At 37.5% G+C, this 17,919-nt stretch overlaps 1 protein-coding gene across 1 annotated transcript in view; it reads left to right on the top strand.

The window, feature by feature from the left end:
- The window catches only part of LOC129353107 (neuropilin-1a-like), a 73,007-nt gene that overhangs the window by 19,845 nt on the left and 35,243 nt on the right, over positions 1-17,919 (top strand). Inside the window, exons 3-4 of the mRNA XM_055022315.1 lie at positions 7,398-7,582; positions 16,630-16,857. Of these exons, the coding sequence (XP_054878290.1) occupies positions 7,398-7,582; positions 16,630-16,857 (413 nt within the window). The remainder of the gene's footprint in view (positions 1-7,397; positions 7,583-16,629; positions 16,858-17,919) is intronic.

Here is a 17,919-nt window from a genome sequence, read left to right as displayed (position 1 = left end):
ACACACTGTTGTTCTTCTAAACTACATTCAATGTGGTTTTTATCCCTTTTACTTAAAGATCAATCTTCCATTGTGAAATTTACACCAAATCAGTGCGTTTTCACATGTATGCTAACACAACAGAAATGTTTTGGATACATTTTTTGTCAGCTTTCACAGAATCTGCGAAAAAGTACTTCATCACACGAGCAGAGAAACAACTAAAACAGCGTTTATCTGCGAGAGAATATGAATTACTCAGCCGTGTGAGTCATTTAGCGAGAGGCTATTCTTGGTGGAAAAAAGGGGAAGTGTGAAAGGAGTGTAAAAGCAGGAGGCTTCGCTAGGTATTTCCAACTCTAAGCACACATAAACCCGCCATCTGCAGCGCTCTGAAGACGCCCGGCCTGCGTTTATCTGCCGTCTGACAGAAACTCTGAGTGTTTTACGGCGGCTAAACGCTGCGGCCTTCTGTGTAACTGAAAAGCTGCTCCTCGGTCGCATTGTGGCAACTCGGCTTGCTCTGAGATGAAAGTGGGTTGAAGTGGGTTCAGGTTAGAGAATCGGACTGAGTCAGAGATAAAAACATAAAATCTGCTTGTCTGTGAGTGTTTGTGCAAAGGGATTCGTTTAGATCGAGGCCTCTTGAAGTTCTGAGCGCTAATTTAAGTCGCCAGGATGTGACCAGAAAACCGCGGCGAAGGAATGCGCTCATCAAATGGACCTCAGACTTTCTCGTTGGCGTGTTTTATGAGCTGCCACATTTCTCAGCTGTTTCAGATTGTTCAGCGTTTGTGAAGGCAGATTTTTCTGGGTAAATATTGAGAAGGGAAGAAAGGGCCAAGTCAAAAGGTTCGTCTACCTTCTGACTCCCACATGTTGTCACGAAGAGCATCGTTACAACACTCCGACAAATTAAATAAGCTCAGTAATTCGTTTTGTTTTTGTCTTTCCTCCAGAAACCGCATGACTAAAGTTTTCAGTCTGGCGGGGTTTTTTTAAAGAATAATTTTATTTACAGAAGCTTATAAAGATAATTTTGAGCTTTCCTTTTAATAAGCAAACACCTCTTTTCATTTTTTTGGTTTAAAGTTACAGGCATTAAATTTAAGAGTGATTAAAAACAAAATTTGAGACATTGAAATTGTAAAATGAAAATATTTCCACCATATCTTTCTACTGTTGGTGCGAGGAGCGGCCATCTTGAAATGCAAAGCCTGTATTCCAAGTTGTCTGTAGTGAAAAACAAGAATTCTGTGGAAACAAAGTCAAAATTTGGCGGAAAAATTACAAACATTTTTGGAAAAGAAAAATACTTTATGGGAGAATCAAAATTTGGTGGGAAAATGTAAAAATTTGGAGGTGAAAATTTTTCATTGTGTGAAAAAAATCAAAAATTTAATGGTTATATATTTTGGAGGTCCCAAATAAAAATCTGCCCTGGGCCCCAAGTAGGCTTTGGCCGGCTCTGGCCATAAATGTTCAGAACCGCTGTCTCTGTTTGTTCCGACTTTTCTCACCAGAATCTCAGTCCTGCTGAAGCTTTTGGTCAGAAGAGGAAGGATGAGAGCAGGCTGTGTTTCTACTGACATTAAGAAACAGATTGATATAAGAAAATTGGGCCGGTGTTGCACCGCCGTCCTGCAGACACTGTGAATCACTTCCAGCTCCGGCTTCGCTCTGCAGGAGGCAAACGTCTCCGAAACCCGGCCCGTAAATTCCTTTGCGATGGCTTCCAGATGTGCCGTAAGAAGCCGGGCGCAGGGGATCGCATCGCAGCACGGCGTGGCATGTTAATGAGCTGTAATATACGAGCAGATCAGGGTGTTCGCTTGCAGCCCGCCACTCTAAAGTGGGAAGGAGGTGGGAAGAAAAGAAACTCCCTGCTTCCATTTGGGTCGCATCTATTTACAGTGGGATGCGTTAAATTTAGCAGTAAGAATCATGGCTGTGTTTAGGGACAGTTTACTCACTACTCCCAGGAATAATTTGCTTTTACACTGACTAATCTGCAATCCTTCTGTTTTTATTTTTGGTCATTTTCTACTTTCTTGGAGCATAATTCATCGGTTTCCCTACTTCTCATAGTTTAAAAAAATATATAATTGATGTTTTTAGAGCTTTGTGGTGAATTGTTTATTGGGAAAACCAAAATCAAACAAGTAGATGAAGTTTATTAACTTGCTGGAGGAAATTAAGAAGCCACACAAATAGGAAATCTTCTGCTGGGACAGAAACTGAGGCTGTAATCCGGTAAAAAGGAGGAATCTGATGAATTCACAAATTTAGAACAGATTTAGCTGTAAAAACTAAATATTCAAATCAAATTAGTCTGATTGTTTTCCTTATTAAGTCTTTGTAACTCTCTAAAACTTCTGTTTTTCTCAGAGTGATGTCCAGTTTCTGAGTTGTCCAGGAGTTAAACTTTGAAGCTAACTACGGGTTGAACAATTCAGTTGGTAGTTTGAGGACAAGTAATTGACTGGTGGAAAATTATTAATGGTTATCTCACTTATGATTAGTTGTTAGTTTGACTCAGGTAGCTGTAATCTATTTAGAGGTTGACTTAAATGTTTAACTGTTAGCTTGAGTTTAATTAGCTGGTAGCCTGTATTTAATTAGGAATTAGCTTGAGTATGAGGATACCTTAGCTTCTAATTTGGGATTATCATAACAGTTCAGATGTTAGCTTGAGTCTAATTAGCTTTTAGCTCGTCTCTAATTAGTGGTTAAGCACTTTGAACTACCTTGTTGCAGTAATGTGCTATACAGATAAACTTGACTGATTAGTTTGTCTTTAATTACAGATTAGCTTGACTGTTTAGATGTTTGCATGAGAGCAATTAGCTATTAGCTTGTCTGTAATTAAGAATTAGCTTGAGTGGTTTAACTGCTCGAGACTGAATAGATCTTAGCTTGAGTGTAATTAGCTGTTAGCTTGTCTCTAATTTGGGTTAAGTTCGCGTGTCTGGCTTTTAGCTTCAATCTACTCTAGTTTTCCTCAGATTAGCTATTAGCCTGAATATTTTGTTTTTGGCTAGCTTTGATTTCCCTTTTATATCAATAAAATATTTTTGAACTTGAATTGAACGTGATCCGTTGGTAGCTTGACTCAGCAGCTAACTTGAATACGATTACCTGTTAGCTTAATCAATCAGCTGAGTTGTTTTAGGGTACACTTCTTTATCAGAGCGAAAATTGTTTATACTACCTGGAGTTTAAACAAAATTTCTACTTGATGAATGAGTTTTAAATATTTTCTAGTGTTAGCGTCACTCACAACAACTTTATAACGTCCAAATTGCGTCTGTTGCTCACTGTGAGGAAGAGAGGCTAGTAAATAGCATAAAATGTTAAATTAAGCATCTGTCCTGGGCTTCCAGATGGAAGGATGACTTTTCCCCCCTGGAGCAAGGCATTTTCTACGGACAGCTGCCTTTGCAGGGCATGAACAGACTCTGTGGTTAATGGGGAGATGTAAGGGGTTGCGGACTGAAAGCCTCTCCTTAACTAGAGAGTGAAGAGACAGAGCCACTTCATTAAACGGCCTGTCTGTGTAAACACCGCCTGACTGAGTGAGTGCAGCCATCTGCATGCCGCTGATCACGCCTCTCCCTCCTTACCGGTCGTACTTTACGAGAAGCTGGAGGAGAGGGATGAGAAGTCTGGAACCTATGAATGAAATCACCTAAACATGGCCGTCAACGCTAACGCTTTACAGCTGAGCGTGTAAATCCATTTCTCACCGGGGGCTTTAAAGCAGACACAACAGGAACCAAACGCAGAAGCAGAAAATGAGCCGATTTCATTCTCCTGCGGCGCATGTTTACCCATTTTTACATGTTTATGCCCTGAGTTGTCTAACAGACACTGGTTTACAGGCTTAACCTTAACTCTGTTTGATACTTTACTCATAAATAAATAACTTGCTGCTATAAGTCAATTAATCACGTGATAAATTTAAACAAACTAAACAACTTTCAACCAAAAAGTGGATGACAAAAGTCTTCAGTTTGAGACATCATAATTAATTTTATTTACTTTGAATATTTAAATGACTTTCAGTGTTAAAAGTCCCTTTGCATTTAAAGTTTATTGATCTTTGAGAATGTGTTCTTGCATTGTGAGGTCTGTCACAATAACAGATTTTACTGGACGATAAATTGTCCCAGAAGTTATTGTGATAATCAATAATATTGTTTTGAGACCATCGTAAAGTAAAATACTGATAACAATGCCATGAGAACACATACTTAAAGATGAATAAACTTTAAATACTAATGAACATTTAACACTGAACCTGGAAGACATTTTAAATATCTAAAATAAATGATTAATAGAAACATGAACAATTAATTATGAAGTTTTGATAATTATTAAATTTATTCATCTTAAATTATTATGAGTTTATTACCAGATAATATTATTTTTCAGCACAATTGCCCCTTTTGATTGTCAGAATATATAAAATATTTTATATTAACCAAACAGTGTTTTGTTCCTTTGGTCTTTTTCCAGTTTTCTGCCTGAGGAGCTCAGAAATTACATAAAAAAGATTTAATCACAGAAATCAAAAGTTATAATGAAACAGTTAAAATGAAAACACTTATGGTATTACATTTGTTTCCCTTGAAAAAACACTGATGTAGACTCACCTCAGAATGCGTGATGCTAGAAACTGAAAGCGAAGCTGACAGAATTACCCACTTTTAGAGCATTAAAAATCTTTTACCATACCATAATTAGCTATTTGTTTTCTAATGGAGTTTGAAAGAAAATACTTGCTATTTTCACACCATTTTGGTATAAAATGAATAATTTATTTATTTGTTTTAAAGTTTTTGTGGAACAAAAAAATAATAAATTCTGGCTCCAGATTTGGTGTTTCCTCATAAATTGGCCTCATTAGTCACACGTTCCTTTAATTCTCTGGTTTTTTACCCGAGAGCCTGAAACCTTCAAGCTGAGGAAATATTTTGATATTCTACCCTGCTTCTTGTCGAAGAGGTTAAAGGTCAATCTCGGTCTTAAAAGGGTGAGCCCAAAGTGTGAAGTCTTAGTTCTGGAGCAGCTTCTGGTGTCACACATTTCAGCTTTCATTTCTGATTTAGAAAAAATAAATACATTTGTGAATTCTTGGTTTATTTTGTTCCACTTTGAAGAATTTCACCTTTATTATTATTTACAATTTGTGGCTCTATTGTAACATGGAGTTCAATAACCAGTAAACCTTGTTATTGTGTCTGTTGTCCATTAATATCACATAGTTTATAAATCATGTGGCAGTTTTTTTGGCTTTAAATATCTTTCTTTAAAAAGTCAACATTGTTTTACTGCACTACATTCTCCAATCTTGAAGGAATTGTATTTAAACTGTTGAAAATGTATAATTTATTCATTACTCTGCAGGTAAAAAGCCAGAGTGTTCGCAGGATATTTTCTGGTCTGCTGTTGCATTATGGGTTTATAGCTTAATGCTGATCAATGGTAATCTTGATATTTTTTCTCTGTCTTATTAGTTTTTTTAGCAATCCTAATGCTTTTGATAACATTATCTTATCATCTGGAATCCAGTTATCGCTCCCACTTTAGTGTAATGGAACCAGTCTGGGTTGCAGATGCCACTGGACATCACGTTCTCCTAATGTGTTTTTCTTTTCAGCTTGACACTAATTAGCCATTAGCTATAGGATTATTAGCTATGAACTTTATCATGTCTACCTGATAGCTTGACTGTCATTTACAATTATTTTAGTTATGGCTGTTAGCATGATTCTAATTAGCTAATTATGATAAGCTCTTTGCTTGACCTTGATGGACTTTCAGCTCAATTCTGATCAGCTTGGCTAGAATTAGCTTTTAGCTTCTCTCTGTTTTAGCAAAATGCAGGTTCCAGAGGGAATGACACTACTTCTGATGTTTATTGTTCTTTAGCTACAAACTAATAACTGTGGGCTTAACTATGATTTGCTGCTATTGTCACCCTTAAGTGGTGGTTAGCTTAACAATGACAAACTGTTACCTCGATACTGATTAGCTGTTAGCTTGTCTACATAGCTGTTAGCATGTTTTCTACCCAGAGATTTGCTTGATTTAAAGCTAGACTGACTATGATTAATTGTTAGTTAATTGCTATCTAGTCTTGTTTAGCTTTTAGCTTAAGTAAGATGGACTTAGCTTGAGCATGAGTAACTGCTAACTTTATGCTAAAAAACTGAGTGTGACATGAATTGTTGACTAGTCTTTAGCTTTATTTTGATTAGCTGTCATTTTAATTTTGATCTGCTGTTAGCTTGACGTTCAGTAGCTGTTTTTTTCTTTAACTCTGATTAGCTGTTAGCCTCATCTCTTATTGCTACTTAGTTTGACTCCAATTGGCAGTTACCTTTACTTGGACTAGAGTTACCTAGTTACACCGATTACATGTTTAACAAGAACTAGCTGTTAGCTTGACTAGTGTTAACATTTAGCATGATAGTGGTCAGCCTTTAGTGACAGTTTTTCACTTGAGCTGAAAACTGATTCTGCTTCAATTCATTTTTATCAGAAATTTATCAGAGATCAAGAAACTTCACAATACTTTTGACTTTTTATTTTAAGAAGCATCTTTCAAAGCCTATATCTACCAAATATACAATCACTGCATTTTTATAGTATTTACTTTTGGATATTAAATCATAATAAATCATAGTTTAGGTGATTTAAATCTAGTAAAAACACATTTTGGCTGAAAAATCTGCACAAACAACAACAAACAAGGTGGTAATATTAGCTTATGACCAGATATTGCAGAGAATTTTCTGTAAACGTGAGATACATGCTGATAAAGAAACAGCGTTGTTGGTAAAGGTGGTAGTAGGTCCACTCACAGACAGCAAAGACAGATAAAACTTCACGGTGGGAATAATTTTCTTCACATTGCTGCTATCTCTGCCTTGTTCTTCCTTCCTCGCTTTGAGAAAGAGGAACTCCATGTTCTCTCGCTCATCCCCTCCAACTCTGTTTATACCGTTATCTTCCTAATATGCTTTTCATTTGCTCACTTGAGCAAGAGCTGATATTTTCTTATCGGTGTGTGTGGAGCAGAGACACACACACACACACAGCCAATTGTTTTTCTTTCATCTGTGAACGGGGTGTATATATAAAAGAAACTACTTTGTTTAATGATAGTTTTAAGTTTTTATTTTACATGGAAATTATCAACAGAAATGGTTTTATTTTTTTATCATTGATGCAGAGCTGGACAATAAATAAACACCAGTATGTATTGTGTAATCCTGTTATTATAATATATTTTTCCACCATTTCGCCCAGCTCTACATTCACGTCTTTATTGATCTATGTCTGTGTTTTTCTGGAGGTGTGAAATGTTTTGTGTCATGTTTTTAATTGAAATATCTTTTTTCCTCCTAAAGGTATGACTATCTGGAAGTCTACAACGGCGGCGTAGAAGAGGCTTCGTCCATGGTGGGGAAGTTTTGCGGGAAAATCGCGCCGTCGCCGATCATCTCGAGCGGCGACCAGCTCCTCATCAAGTTCGTCTCCGACTACGAAACCCACGGAGCGGGATTCTCAGTCCGATACGAGGTCTTCAAGACAGGTAGCTTAGTTTTTATTACGTCACCTTTGGATTCCTATTAGGTAGATAAATAACCTTAAAGTGGTCGACTGTTTGGTAGCAATCCCTCCTTAAAGCAGCAGAAGATGATTAACTCAAAACATTTTCTTTTTTGTGACTTTAAAGAGTTTTAGTTGTAATTTCTAACCCTTACATTTAGATAAATTAGGAAATACAGCAGAAAAAGGCCGGATGGAACAGAAATACCCCTATTTGTCTCATAGTTTTGACTTCTGTGAATATCTTTCAGTAAGATGCTCTAATTTTTCAATATTAGGTCTCAGATGTATTTTTACTGGCATCAGATACACGTCAATAATAGCTTCATCTGTAAAACATTGGTTCCCTTTGCTTTATTGTTCGCCCATCCTTCATTCACACTGCATGTTTTACTATTCACAGCTTTATGTCAATGACAGCTCAGATTATAGTGTACCAGCCAAGCCGTGATTGTAATGAAAACATTCTCATGATGGATAAAAGCAACTCAAAATATTGCTTTTGTTCACATCTAGATTAAATCACCCAACTGAAACAAGACCCTTTCCCTCTCTATGTAATTTATTCACTATTGTTTATCATAAATCTTTACAAACAGACTCAAATATGCACACAGACCCACAATATTGGGTTAAGTGTCACTTGGCAAACTCTACCTCAATCACAGATGTTTTGTTTGTCATTTCCAAGCTAAATCTTGATGGTTTCTTGGTTCAGATCCAGTTTTTCTAGGTAATAATCACATTTTCACCAATGTTGAAGTCTAGACTTTAGGAAGTGGCTGCTTTTTCCTATATTTTGATCCATGTTTGTGATCAGCGAACTTCTGAAGCATCAAGCAGTGTTCACGTTTCGCCCAGCTGTCAAACTGACAGGAAGTTGAAGATTTAATCCACCAGTACCTTCCATCCAATTATCAGGTGAATTTTGACATGAATAAATGAATTGGTGTGCTTCCATCTGGTGGACAGAAAACTGTTGGTTTAAACTGATTATTAGACCCGAGCAGCTAAGCGCTGCGAAGGCCTATTGCTTTTTAACTCTTATTTTATCAAACTAAGGGAGACCTTTTTAAGACATTTACTCATTGATGATCTCTGAAGCAGCAAAAGCCGATACCAGTTGTTATTTGAAATGGGAAACTTCTGGTTCTGTTTTTACCAATGTGAGAAAGCGTGGTTTATAAATATCTTTCTGTTTGACGTCCTTGGTCAGAGCGGAGCCTCTGGTACACTGACCTTTGTACCGCCAGCTAAACAGTGGAGTCCCGGTGGAGCAGGGCGTATCAGGATAGACCTACATAAACACTTCCAGCGCTGGGAAGAACCCCGATCCCTCTGTCCTACATTTGTATTTTCTCTTCCCTCCTGGCTTTATTTGAGCCTCCGCTAACAGAGAATCTCCTGTGGCTACTTCATTTTTCACTCCAAGGGGGAGGCTGGACACATAAATCAGGTGAAAACGGAGCTTGCATGAGAGTCCTCCTCATTTTTCTAATGTTTGCTCCCCAGAGAGCAACAAGCGTTCATGTGTCTCCCAGAAATAACAATCCCCTGCGAATGCAGGTTACAGATTGCTGTGATAAACAGATAGGCAGGTCCTCGTCTGTTCCTATGTGGGTATTTTGGGAGTCGCGCCTCATTATGCTTTACTGTTCTGTGAACTGAAAAAAAATTTCTGCACAGCGGCGTTCGGACTGATGGAGGTCAGGATGACATTAGAAAGTCTGGGTTACAGTTCTGTAAATGCAGATTTGTAGGGAGGCGTTCATACACAGGGCTTATTAGCTTTAGCTTCGATCAATCACTGCTTGGAGACCAAGGTAGATATTTGATCCCTGAATTAGAGACATGCTGATAATGTATATCGGTGACCTATTAGGCTTCCCTGAACAGGTCATTACATCTTTTTTTGCACAAAATCCTTCTCAGATAATGAGATTTTAGTCTGCTTAGTTCAGAATGAGCTGTTTTAGGCCATCTGTCACTTTAAACCCAAATAAACTGCTGCTGCTGGCCACAAACCTAACTCAACATTTACACTCACACGTGAAGATTTCTGCAAACAGATGCACAATTATACAACAGTACATCTTTGAAAAGCATTAATAGAGCCTTCTTCACAATGAACAAGAATGCAGCAAGTGGTTTCTGGATGGTAATTCAAAAACGAAACACTTGTCTCTGCCAGCAGCCATTGTACAGCGCAGCTGTAAAACCAGCTGACCAAATGTGCTGGAGCTTTGCTTGGGTTGCTAGGCAACAGGCTCTGCTTGACTGGGGTTGCTACGTTACACTGGGAAAGTTTTTTAAATGGCTCGTTTTCCAGACACCAAAATATATTAACTGACTTAAAACAAGCTCCTTTATTTTGCTGGAAAGTTACTTGCAAGTTTTTTTTTTCCTTATTATTACATACTGGTTGCTATGGTAACCACAAACTGGAAACCGCAACGTAACTTATGTAGCAATAAAAGTGAGGAGAAAAGAGATGAAATGTATTGGAAGAATAAACCTTACAGTTATGACGAGTAAGCTGGACATATCACTATATAAGAGTTTCATATCAGTCGATATTGATGAGTATTGATTAGTTTATTGAAATCCTGCCAAACTGGTTGCAGTTTCATCCACAGTTTTCAAGTTTGTTTTTAAGCAGTTATGAGGGGCGGCAGGGAAACCTGAAACCGCTGCAGCGCTAGTTACTCAACAGGTTGCTGCTAGGTAACCAAAGAGTGAGTGAATTGATGCTACCAACTTTGGTTAGCTCGCCGTTAAAGGTTGAGCAGCTAAAGCCTTTCCTCTGCCTATGTCTCCCAGAATGCTGTGCAGTTCAGTGAACGTTCTGTCCATTGAATATTGAATTTTTATCAGATGTGTTATTTATGTCTATTACGATATATATTGTCATTGATTTATTGTCCAGCCTTAATAATAATACCATAAAAATCTTTTACAGCAGCAACAAGCTGCAGGATTTATCGATGCTAACATGAGTGTCCTGCTCTGTTTTCCGCCTGGTGCTTTAGTTTCTGTTTGCATTTGTTCTTTATCCCTTTGTGTCTGAGTAACAGACAGGTGTGTCGGACCTCGGGCTCATTTAGCTAATGGGCTGTTTGTCCTTGGAGGCAACAGGGGTGACCTGCAGATGAGACGGATGCTGTGGCATAGAGAAACAGCTCTGAAACTGGGACACAAGTGTGTGTTTCCGTCTGTGTGTGTGTGTGTGTATGTGTGTGTGTGTTTCCGTGTGTGTGTGCGTGTGTGTGTGTGTGTGTGTGTGTGTGTGTGTGTGTGTGTGTGTGTGTGTGCGTGTGCGTGTGTGTGTGTGTGTGTGTGTGTGTGTTGGCCTCAATATGGGTCCTCCACCTCCTAACAAGTTAAAAACAGCACTTGTTCTCACTCAGGTAATCCCCCTGCCATGCTGCTGCCTTTTCTTCTCGCCACATTTAAAATCCATTACAGCCGGAGCAGCAAACTGTAACCGGCTGCTAAATGGAGCCGCTGCTCTGCTTACAAATAGGCTTTAAATTCAGTCCGGGCCGCCAGCTTTCTCTCTCTGTGGCTTTGTGATTCTCGTTCTGATTTGTCTTTTGATCTGGGATGTTATTCTGAACAGAAAACCCAGTGGTGCCACTAAGGCCCATCAAAAGATTACTGAAAAAACATGAGTTTAGTTAATTTTTGCCTGTTTAACCTACATATGGAGCCATAGTTTTGGCCGAGTTCCTGTTTCATTTTGGTAATTTGAGTTGTTTCTGTCTGAAATTTGTCTGGTTTTGGATGTTTAAAACAACAAATAAATATGTTTATATAGTTCCAATATACAACCAAACCAATAGGAGGTTGCAGTTTTAGTAAATTTCAAAATCCAAATTTTCAAATAAAATCAGATTCTGACTTAAATCTAATAAAAAAATTTCAAAATATATTAGTTTCAGTCCAACATATTATCATTCAAATTCAATTCATTACAGTTAAGTATTTCTTGTGTAAATGGATCCAAAGCATCAAATTAGTTTCATAGAAAATGTTTATTATTTCAGGGTAATTAATGTTGGATCCAAAATATTTAAATTAGGAACTAAAATTATTATCCAATTTAATACAAATCAAATTTATTCTACCATTTTGTATTTTTAGATTCAACTGTATAATTTTAATTCAGTTATAGGCAGAACAAATGTTTCTATTTTTGCAGTTCATTCAGATTTTAACCCTGAATAAAGTAAATTAGTGTTTTATAATTTGCCTGAAAAACATAATTTATGGGAAGCTAAATTAAAAGTTTTCAAACTTTCAAAGTTAGCAAAAATGCTAAGCTAAAATTGAGCTGAATTGCGTCCAACTCTTTGTATGAATTAGTCAAATTAGGAGTCAGTTCAAAGGAATCGAGTTTAATGGATTTCAGGAAAATTCTTCCATTTAAATTCAGTGAATCAAATCCAGATTTTGAATTATTTATTCTGACGAAATTATACATCCAATTAGAAAAAATATATAATGTAAGTAACAAATTATAGCACTTTCATTGTGAAATGCATTCATAAAAGATTTACTTTTGCTGCCCTCTTGGTTAAAAAGGCCTCCTAAAATCTATAAATATTTACTTTAAATCTCTTTTTTCAACCAAAAGACCTTTGGGAATAATGGTGATGTGACAGTAAACTCTGTCTGGACTCACTTATTCATTTATTTGTTGCTTCTTTGCATTGAGGAGATGAAAATGCTTCAAAAACACAGTCAATGTTCGTTTAATCGTTCATAATGAAGTCATTGTGGTCGTGCTGAGCTGAGTTAACACTGGAAGTTTGGTGTTGCTTCACCATCACAAAAAGCAAACCGCAGCATGAGGAAGTTGCTTGGATAGTTGTGGATGCAGAAAACCGTTTCTTCCTGATTTACAGCCGGTTTCTAAAAACCAGAACCAGAAGTGAGTCGTGTTGCAATCGTTCCCCACCTTCCTTTCTGCATTTCTGTGCATTAGTTTGTGGCTCCAGCCCTCACCTCCCTGCCTGTTATTACGACATGAAAACCCCTAAACACAGCCTGAAGCGCGGCGATGCCCGTCCAGACGACACGCTCCGCTGCACTTAAAGATGGCGGTAATGAACGTTTTGCAGCAGCGATGGGTTGTGTCGCTCCACCCTTTCTTCTGACCACAGCGAAGATTTCATTTAGAAATGATGGCCAAGTGGGACATTTCTCCCCATCGTACTGGGACTATATTGGTCCCAGCTCTACATTTGATGTTGGTTTTTAACCAAAAACACATGTCTCTGTTTTTTGTGAGATTATACTGTATTAAAGCCATTGCTGATTGAATGGCGTCATCTAGGCCTGTCACAATAACAACATTTGTTGCGTGGTAAATTGTGATAAACAGTAACATTGTTGCTTTGAGACCATTTTCAAGAAAAAAACCATAAGAACCATGGGAATAAATACGATTTGATGTGATTAGTACAAACTATTACACGTTTTCTTATAATCAAAATAAGGGATGGTGCTGAAAGTTTTTATTAGCTGGTGATAAAGTTACAATATATGATCTGATAATTTATTAATATAATATAAGATTTTGCTTAAAAGTTACTTGTAAGTTTTGTAAAAGTTGCATTCTGCAGCTTTAATGCGGTCTACATTGTAGAAACAAAAGTATTTTTGGTCTAGTTGTTAGTGGAAATATACTTTTTTCCCAATTCAAATATTTTAACTTCAAAGTAACTTTTCAGCAAGACATAGGAACTTGTTTTAAGTGAATGATTAATTAATAGTGACTGAAAAGTGATAGTTTCTGTGGCAGATCGTGTTACACGGCCAGTGGTACTAGAACTTGGGTGCTAGGTAACGGTGCAATGGACCTGGTACTGTCTCACCAATATTAAGGACTTATTAACTTAAAACAAGCTCTTCTATGTTGCTGGAAAATCACATGTGAGGTTTTTTAAAAGCTACACGCTGCAGCTTTAAATTCTTATATCATATTTATTTGTTTTTTTTTGTGTAAAATTGATCTTTTAAAATGTTTGGATTGTCAAATCCATGCTGATTTTCCCTCCTTTCTCGGCCCCAGCTGCGTGTTTCTCAGACTCTCTCTCCAAATCGAAACTTGCTTCACCTCCTGTCCCTTCTCATCATTTATCATGTCACCCATTAATGACGCCACCTGTGTCAACAGCAAGGGGTCCTCAGAGGTGTGTGTGTGTGTGTGCGTGTTTGTGCATGTGCGTGCGTCTCGCTTCGTGTCACATCTGGACCTGGCAACATGAGAAACGCTCCTTTTCCTCCTCCAACACGGTAACTTTCACACACACAGCCTCTGCCTCGGAGCGATGCTTCGCCCTCAAACGCGCCTCGTGTCGACGCCGTTTCCCCAACGTCGCTCTCTGTCTCGTGACATCGCTCACGTCGAGCCGCCGGCGCCGATGACGGATGAGAGGCGACGCAGGCTTCTAGAAAAAAAAAAGAAAAATGGCTGCTGCTTCTGTTTACCTGTTCATCCATTATTTTTTGATCAGAACAGCTAATTTTGTAAACACAGGTTTGATAGCAGTTTATAAGAACTACACCAGGGGTGTTCAAAGTGCGGTTCGGGGGCCATTTGTGGTTCTTGGACTGATTTTGTGTGGCCCCAACTCCAATTAAAAAATTATACAAATTTGGCCTGCAGGTGGAGACTTAAAAATTGTTACCAACATAATTTTCTTACACAGAAAAACATAAAGTACAACACAAATTATTTGTCTTTTTAGTTCTAATTTTGTTTAAAAACAAACCTGTTGTTTGTTTTTAAACTTAAATATTGCAAAAATTTTGAAACAAAGTGACCCAAATATTGTTCTTATTATTGAAAATAAATTTATTCAATCGAGTCCAGAAGAAACTGAAAACTAAATATCTTTTAGTTCAGTAAATCTGCAAAATTAAAGTAGTAAGTTGTAAATTTCAGTCAAAATTTCTGAGGTTTTGGCTGAAATTTATTCACTTTTCTCCATCTGCAAAGGTCCTAAACACCTTCAGAAAAATTCCTTTCAAGTTTTTGCTCTAGAATAAACATCCAGTTACTTTATTTGATTTTATGATGGGTTTTGTTTTTTGTTTTTTTTCCACCCATGATTATTTTGAGTCAACAATTTGGCCCACATGGCAAAACTTCAACAATGCTATGAATTATCACTTTACCCTGATTACAAATCAAAAGTCTCCATCTGCATCTGTTGGCCAAATTTTTATAATTTCTGAATGACAGTGGGGGGCCAGACAAAATCAGTCCAAGGGCTACAAATGGCACACGGGCCGCACTTTGAACACCCCTTGTCTAAGATCTATTGAATTATATAATGAACCATGCAGCATTTCTGCAATATGACCTGATCTGACTCTTCATGTTGACTTTCTGTTTTAAGAGTTTTTCTACATATGAGATAAATTTAGTTTCTCTGGTGGAGAATTTAGCAGATAAAAAACTGTTTCTCTGCAGGAGCTGATTTATTTTTATCTGTTTTTAGCATGTATCAGAACAAAGAGTCTCTGTTCTGCACCTTTTGGGTTTCTTTTCTTTGATTCTGAGTTTATTCTTTAAAAGGTCTGTGTTTTAGAAGATTTTAAAAGATCAAGCTAAAGATATTTTCCAGACATCAGATGTGTCGTTTCTCTGGGTGACATCAAAAGCAGAACTTTTCTGCTTTTGATTATCCTCCATGTTTTACATGTTTTTGTTTGTCTTTTCTATCATCTAATGACTTAAATTTGCAGAATTTGTAGCTTTAATGACTTTTAAATGTCTTTGGGAGTCTTTGTGTATCTCAGAACAAACAGGATCTATTTTAGTGGCCAGCCAAGCTAAAAACAACCATGAAACGTTTCTGAACCATTTTCTTTTTCTTCAGAGAGTTGAGTAAAAGCGTGAATGGACACACAGTGATAAAACACAGCTGCCTTCTGCAGATTTACTGAAAGTCATTTGGCGAGCCACAGATCTGTTGGGAAAACTGTTAAATATCCCGATCTGACCAACAGGAAGGAAGTTGTTGGTTTGGAGGAATAAAACTTTGACTTTCAAGCAAAAACGAGTTTCAGAGCAGACAGAAATCAGCAAAATCTGAATATTTTTCAAAAAGAATGAACATAAAATATGGAGCTTTAGCTTTTCCATGGAGAGAAATGAACAATATTCATTGAAAACGTCGGTGAGGTTAAACATTTACTAGATTTACATGTGGCTGATATTTACAGATATTTAACCGACCATTTCTCTCAGGAGATTAAAAAAAAAAAAACAGTTTTGAATGTTTTTCTGTCTTGTTTCTCATATTTATCTTTTCAATTATTGATTTATTTATAGATTAATAAAAATTCAATGTGCATTCTTATTAATTTGCCTATTTATGTATATATTTCATATATTTATTTTACAATTAGTCACATTTAGATTTCTTAAAATACCACATTTATGTACATATTTTTAAAATAAGTTTTATATTGATTATGGTTGCATTTGTATTTACCAATATTTAATACTTTGGATGCTTGTCAGCAAATAAGCAAATGTCTCTTCTCCCAGAGCTACTATTGCTGTCCCCAACAACAAATCAGAGCAAGGAGGAGGGTCTTAGCGGTGTCAATCAATCTCATGTACACGCAGCTAAAAGTGCTAATAGGGAAGAAACAACCCACAGTTACAGGAAAACCGTTTATCCGCTGTCATTGGTAGCTATGCTAACTAGCCTCAGCATTCAAATTGAGCCATGCTAGCTGCAGCTTAGCACAGAGCAAAGGGGAGGGAGGAAGATTGTTACTGACAGCGCTAAGATCCGCCTCCTGGCTCTGATTGGTTGTTTCTAGTTAGTTTCCAGCTAGTTCCCCAGATTGACTTTTCGTAATACAAACATGTAAAATATATATATATGTTTTGTAAAAGTTACATACTGAAGTTTTAATGAAAATTTTCAAATTCACTGAACTGGTTTTATTTCTGAACATTTCAGCTTTGGATGAGTTCTGACTCCTCATCTGTGTCGCCTTCAGGTCCAGAATGCTCCAGGAACTTCACGGCTCCCAGCGGCGTCATCGAGACGCCTGGTTTTCCAGAGAAATACCCCAACAACCTGGAGTGCACCTTCATGATATTCGCCCCCAAGATGGCGGAGATCACGGTGGAGTTCTTCAGCTTCAACATGGAGCCCGACACCACGCCTCCGGCCGGCGCCGTCTGCCGCTACGACTGGCTGGAGGTTTGGGACGGCTTCCCCGCCGGTGAGGAACCAGAACCGGACGCTCCGTTAATGAGATGAAAATCACAAATTCAGAGAGTTTAAACTACAAACATACATTAATTAGATTCTCTTTGACATTTATTCATTTCGAACTAATGTGAGTTTGTTTCAAAGTGAATATTTGCTCAATATTTATGGAAAATGAATATTCTCTGGCAGATTATTTCACTTTTTGCCAACCAAACATTTTTTACATATTATAAGTGACATAATGTATGAATGGAACAAGTTTTTTTTGTTTTTTTTCAGTGAATATTAAGGAATTACTTACCTAAAAATGTATCACATCTTGCTAAAAATTACTTGTAAGTTAGTTTTGTCTTATCTCAAGTGAACCAATTAATTTAACTCCTACAGACAAATAAAATCTTATTAAAACATTTATTTATTTAGACACAAGACAAAGTATTTTTCTTTAAATAATGTTTAAAAAATAATTTTAAAATGCAATGAATCCCCAAAATGTTATTAAAAGCAGCAGCAGATTTGCAGATTCCTTTTCTACAAAAATTAGACGACTTTTCTATTTAGTATATGACTGAAGACATAAAAAGAACAAACGTTTTAAGAAATAAAGACTGCTCTCAATTGAACATTTTGGCACTAATGGCAAAAAGTTTGGACACCCCTGATCAGGGCAAATGGACTAAAGTTTGATTAAATGGGACTAAATAGGAGCTCCGACTCAGTGGAGCTGATAAAATGAGTAATAAACAGAATCATCCAGCAGGTAATGATCGTCCCGTTTGACTTCAAACCAATTCTTCTTTGCACAAATGGCATCTGGATGTACTGACAGCGGAGGGGAGACTCCCACGCAGCTCGCTCATTGTTCCTTCACCAACCGCGAATGGAAAACCACCACATGAAAGACGGAGACGCAACCTGTTCACACTGCCCCTCCTCCAGCTTGGACGGCTCGTCTCTGCCTCCATTGTTGCCTAATTAGCCGATAATCTGCAGAGCTGCAAACCTGGGCCGGGCGCCTGGCCCGCAGCGCCCAGAGAGCCTTTTTTCCCCGATTCCTGGCTCGGGAACATGA

This window comes from Poeciliopsis prolifica, unplaced genomic scaffold (assembly GCF_027474105.1).
Source record: "Poeciliopsis prolifica strain line A6 unplaced genomic scaffold, Auburn_PproV2 SCAFFOLD084, whole genome shotgun sequence".
NCBI lineage: Eukaryota > Metazoa > Chordata > Actinopteri > Cyprinodontiformes > Poeciliidae > Poeciliopsis > Poeciliopsis prolifica.
Note: the sequence above shows the minus strand (reverse complement) of the source record. Positions and strands in the feature narration are given on the sequence as shown.